Source organism: Hippoglossus hippoglossus, chromosome 14 (assembly GCF_009819705.1).
Source record: "Hippoglossus hippoglossus isolate fHipHip1 chromosome 14, fHipHip1.pri, whole genome shotgun sequence".
Classification (NCBI taxonomy): domain Eukaryota; kingdom Metazoa; phylum Chordata; class Actinopteri; order Pleuronectiformes; family Pleuronectidae; genus Hippoglossus; species Hippoglossus hippoglossus.
Window position 1 is genome coordinate 9,392,363 of NC_047164.1, and position 5,894 is coordinate 9,398,256.

The 5,894-nt window shown below is 43.8% G+C and overlaps 1 protein-coding gene across 1 annotated transcript; it reads right to left on the reverse strand.

Moving 5' to 3' along the window:
* Window positions 1–2,801: 2,801 nt before the first annotated feature.
* znrd2 (zinc ribbon domain containing 2) lies at window positions 2,802–5,197 on the reverse strand. The gene is made up of 4 exons (XM_034606238.1): window positions 5,126–5,197; window positions 4,559–4,710; window positions 4,387–4,471; window positions 2,802–4,261 (listed from the first exon to the last, which is right to left on the reverse strand). Exons 1-4 carry the CDS (start codon window positions 5,139–5,141, stop codon window positions 3,825–3,827), a joined length of 690 nt encoding a protein of 229 aa, XP_034462129.1. The 5' UTR covers window positions 5,142–5,197; the 3' UTR covers window positions 2,802–3,824.
* Between the last annotated feature and the right edge of the window lie 697 nt (window positions 5,198–5,894).

Here is a 5,894-nt window from a genome sequence, read left to right on the forward strand (position 1 = left end):
CTGCCTCTAGAGTGAGTCCCCCCTCCCTCCCCCCTGTGCTCCAGTGGCAGAGAGTGAGACAGGATATGCAAGGGAGTCTACTGGTGATGCAGCAGTATGCAAAGGGTCTTTATCTTGTCCTCCCTGAGCACAGTGTGTGAAGGCACTGAGGTAACAGTCTTCAGTGTACATGCAGACTTTGATCCTGACTGTCTGTGTCACAGTAAAGGGCCTTATCTGCTGCAGGGTGATTGTTTCACTTTATCAGCTCTGCATACTCCCATCGGCCTATACAGGGCTGCAGGGCAACACACTGAATGTTTGTGAAAAATAGTTTTTCAGCTCAAGTCACTTCCCAAAGTTCCAGCTGCGTCATCCAGAGCTTTCCAGAGACGTGCTTCATCCAGTTAATTACAGAGGAATAGTTTCCAGGGAGAGGAGGCCAACTGACTCAGTGTGTGTGTGTGTGTGTGTGTGTCTTTCTAGAGTTAAGAGAGCCAATTTTGGTTCCCTACCATAGTTGTGAGGATATTTTGATGCTGTTAGGACATTTAGGCACGTCCTCAAAGGGGTTGGGTTAGAATTAGGTTAAGGTTAGGCATTTAGTTCTGATGGTTAAGGTTAGGGTAAGGGGCTAGGGATTATGGGGCATTATGTGAATGAGTGTCCTCACAGCTACAGAGAGACAGGTGTGTTTGTGTGTTGAAGCCAGGGATTTTCCTCGGTGAGAGCAGCAGGGTATTTTTAGGTGGGCTAACGGGGATGGATGGACGGACAGAGGCAGCTGGAGGAGTGTGCGGGGAAGGCAGAACAACTCTCTCATGACTCAGAGTTGGTCTAATATTACACTGTGGGTCCAGTGTTCAGACGTGCATCACACGCTCCCTACCAAAACACGCACACACACACAGAGCAACATATGAGACCCTCCACTTTATCCCGACATATCTGCAGCTTCCTGTCTGCCCTGTGAACAGAGCTGACCACAAGCTTTTCATTTAACACCTACCCATAGATACTAAAGATAAAGGTAACAGCAGTGTCCTGTTTGTGTGTTTTTTTTTTGCCTTGATGAATATGTGCTTGAACATTTTCTTATTTTTGGGAAATTTTAGTAAGGTATTGTGACTTCTTATGTAGTGTGCTGCATTATTTTTGCGTGCCATACACCAGTAAAAGATCAAATTTATTTTCATTATTGTACAATTAAGTTTTGAATCGTTAAAAACTGATCTCAACATAATTTGAATTTGAGAGGAAGCTCTCACATCCAGTTAATGTCAATAGAAAGAACAGTAGTTCCCTTATGAAACCAAATTTACATACACAGATCTGGTGTATTTTTGGAGTCCACACCCTATAGCACGCAAACATAAATATCGATATATGGTGAAAATGTAAAAAAATCTCCAGTTAATAATCGCCCACTGTAGTACACTTACACTTACTGTATCTTTGGGGTAAGACATTAACAACTTTAACTCGGCACAGTGACAAAGGCACAAACTCCATAAAACAACAAGAGGCAGAGACAGAGAGATGTGAAAGTAAACACAGGTGAGAGAGAAGTGGCAGGCTGGTAAAATCCACATTTGCATTTCCTTGTTGATAATCAAATCATGCGTTGTAATGGGTGAGATGGAGATCAACAGTTGACTGCCAGCCGGTCTAAGAGACAGTTCTAAGTTTATCTGCGACACATGATGGTTATAAATAGAGAACAGCATGAGATTTTCTTCTCAACGCCCCCCCGCCCTCCATTCCTGCTCCCTTCACACCTAATGGTTTTCTCCAAGCTGTTGCTTTCAACATGACCTCTGGAGGAGGAGGCCTGAAGGAGTGAACACAGACACAGTGCGTCCCCTGCTGGTAGGTTTTTGTAACATCATCCCCTGGTTGCCTTTTATTCCAATGCAGGAACACACACTGTGCATGTTAAGAAAGATTTATTTTAAAGGGTTAGTTGACCGAAAAAATTTAAATTCACTCATTATCTACTAACCACTATGCTGATGGAGGGGTGGGAGAAGTGTTTGAGTCCACAAAACACTTCAGGAGTTTCAGGGGTAAACAGCATAGCAGCCAAATCCAAAACAATTGAAGTCAATGGTGACTTCTTCTTCAGACGTAATAAAACAGAAAAAAACCCCCACGGAAAATGCCTCCATACTGCTCGTGTGGTGTCATCCAAGTGTCCACAAGCCCCGACATTAAAATTCAACTCAAAACGGCATCATTTACACCGTGTTTTAAGCCTAATTTAAATGTTATTCTGCCCCACCATCACCCATAGGTGCTATTCTCCTCCCTCCCTGCAGCAGAACACCGGGGTGCTTATCTGAGGGAAAAGCCAGTCAAATCCCTCCTGTGCTCTGGATGTGATGGAGCCACAGTGGGAGCAGGATTCCAGGTTAATGCAGGTTTCCTCTCCTTTGTGTGGGAGAGCCCTCGACCCCACCCAGCAGGAGACTGACAGCAGTTTGACTGATTCCACTGAATATCTTATTAGCTAAGTTTGTACAGCAGAGAGAAAAACTCAGGCTGTTAAACAGTCACAGAAAACCCAAGCCCATTAACAGGGGGACTAGAAGTGGAGGGTTAATTTACCTATTTGGCATAAACAATTAATACTTGTAACCTCAATAAGACCAGAGCAACTTGTGTGCACAAACAAAGCTTTATATGAACTTCAATTCGCATATTATAAACAGAAATGCAGTTTATAATTGTTTTTTAATAATAAAGTACTTTTTTTAACTCATGCATTTAGGGCAATGCTCTCTGCATGGCACCCTCTTGTGGAAATAAACATACTGCGCGCCTCCTGAACTGGCAAAGCTTTATTCAGGTACGTAATTAGAAAACAGTCAGGCTCGAACAACACTGAAACTTGCTTCTTCGAATATGAAGTGCTGTCTACTGATGAACAGTGCACACCTCATTTACTCCACATGTATTTTAATGAATGAGGAACAATGAGTCCGACTCCTAAATGTTGCCCGTCTCATCTGAGCATCACCGAACAAACTGACCATCATGCATCAAAGATATTTACAATAAAAACCTAAAAAGTGCCAGCACACAGTGACAAGTTTTTTTTACCCCAGAGGACATGAGAAATCTATCTGAGCATCAGACTGAGCAGTAAATAAAAAATGTTGTCTCGTGTCTGTGAGGAAAAGCAGGGTCGGATTAGAGGACTGGTACCAACAGGCCATACATTTTAACCTATGTTCTTGTACCACAGAGACTCTTGTGTGTACACACAATTACAAAAGCATGTATACACAGGGATTTTAGCTTTTGTTCAAAATGTGATTTGCAAACCTACATCTTTTTTTGTGGAACTAGAAAACGATCAATCGAGAAGAAAAATGTCTGTCTGCTAAATGTGGCCATTTTGAATCTATGAGAGCCGAACCACTGTGGATATATCTTAACATTGATTTGTTCTGAAAATATACAGATATTTAAGCCTTATTTCGATTTTTCATGATCAGATGGGTTAAAATGAATACTAACAATATGTTTTGACGTATGTTCTATTGTTTACAATTAAATCTTAATTTACAAGTTGACAAAAACAATAAAAATGAACATATTATGAAACCATGTAATATGGTATTTCTGCCAGTGGTACATTAACTCAAGAGTGACCTGTGCACTTTTGACACTTTAATCCCATTTCGAATGCATTTTGCAGACTAATTTTGAATTCAGCTGTATGCAAGGATTCAGTCAAAGGGTGATTCTGCAAAGCAGCAAACCAGAATCAGTATTCCAAGACAAGAGGGCAATTAAAACAGCGTTCCCATTACTCCACAGCTTCAACCAGTCAAAGATGGTTACTGGTCAAGTTCCTTGAGACTGCGCAGTGAGTTGGCACAGCTGGAGATGAGGCTGCAGAGCTGGATACTTGCCTCTAGAGAGGCTGAGCTCTGTAGCTGGGTGGTGGCCCAGCGAAGTTTGGTAAGAACCGCTTCCTCAGCTTCTTGCAACACAGGTCGAATGGCAGCGACCGGTGGACAAACCGGGGGACGAGGTGGTGCCAGGGCTACGGGGGCGGCAGGAGCTGACGGAGGAGGCACAGCAGGTGGAAGCAGGGAGGCTCTTCCTCCTGCGGCAGCCCCCTCGCAGTGCTCTGGTCTGGGCTGAGGAACCAACCCACTGGCCAGGCTGTTGTTGGGGACACCGTTGAGCTCAGGGGCCTCGGGCAGTGCAGGGGGCTGGGCTGCGAGCTGCCGTTCTCTCACCTGGGACAACGCTGCTTGTGCATTTAGAGCTGAGGAATGGGGGAGGAAGAGAGGAAGACAAGCACAAATGCAGTTTACAAGAAGCGACGGGTAGGAGGGGCAATGATGGAGGAGTGACAGCTGGTTCTGGCATTTAATGTGCACGTGTGTATACCGGGGTTGTCCTTGTCAACATCAGAGTCCAGCTCCTGACATGAAACACAGTAGTATTTCTGCTGTTTGTCCTGGAGAAGAATTGTCTGCACAACACAAATCAAATGTTATCCCACTTCACTTGTCTTGTCATTATCGTAGATTAAACCTACATGCAGGTTCGCTCCACTCACCCCACACACTTCACAGCACTCTCCCAGCATCCTGTATCCTTTGAGCAGGTAGTCTCCCATCAGCTTGCTGATCTTGTCTTGTCGCTCCCTGCGAGCGTGGATCACCTTCAGCTCGGCCTCGGTCGGAGGCTCCCAGTCGAAGTCCTTGTCATCTGGAAGCAATAACAAACTGATGATTTCATTTAACTGACCTACATTTACAGACACTGCATGTTTATGACTCGTGATTAGCTGTTAGCATCACTCATACATGTGCGTCTACATCCCTGTTGCCACTTTGTCCACTTTAACCCGCACGTTTTATAAAAGTACATCATTATTAAAAGATTCACAGGTTTAAAAGTAGTTGTCATACGCAGCGTAGCCGCAGTGCGCTAAAGATAGCTAGCAAAGCAGCCGGGCTAACGTCTAGCTAACTTCATGTAGATAATACCGACGATAAATCATAGTAAAAATCAGAAGTACACTCAGAAATCGATCCCTGTGCGTGCGCCATGTGGTGTCTTTATCTGCACGACAAGTGAAGGACGGAAATGTCAAAGTTCGCTCAGTTATTAGCTCACAAACCTCCATTCAGAGCCATGTTGCTTCGGCTGCTGCTACACGTTGTGCGCGATGACGTCTGCTGTGTCGTCTTCGTCGCTGGTCGGAGAGAGACTTTTCAGCGGAGTCGTTGGGGCCCCCTGCTGGCTGAGCACAGAACGGCTCCTGCAGTGTGGACTGGACTGGACTGGACTGGACTAGATAGATAGATAGGTAGGTAGATAGGTAGATAGGTAGATAGATAGATAGATAGATTGATAGATAGGTAGGTAGATAGATAGGTAGGTAGATAGATTGGTAGGTAGGTAGGCAGGCAGGCAGGCAGATAGATAGATAGATAGATAGATAGATAGATAGATAGATAGATAGGTAGGTAGGTAGGTAGGTAGGTAGATAGATAGATAGATAGATTGATAGATAGATAGATTGATAGATAGGTAGGTAGATGCGTTAATCACTCTCATTTCGCCATATCTGAGAGGAGTTGTACAGTCATAAATTAACATAAATAAGTAAATGAACTCTGAATAATACATGTGTTGATTAATCCTAATTATCTCAGATGGTTTATTAAAGCGTAGCTGAAGATTTATTCTATACTGGACTCTAACAGTCCCTCACATAAAAATAATACACAGCCTAAAGTACTGACTCCTCACTTTGTCAATGCTCGTGCTCTGTTTATCTATTAGATAGGTAGTGCTGTTTATTTCTGCCCCATGTTCCCCAGTGTTCCTCTTTTTTCTTCCTACTGATCACTGCTCTTTCTGAGTTACATAAAATGTCGCCCAGT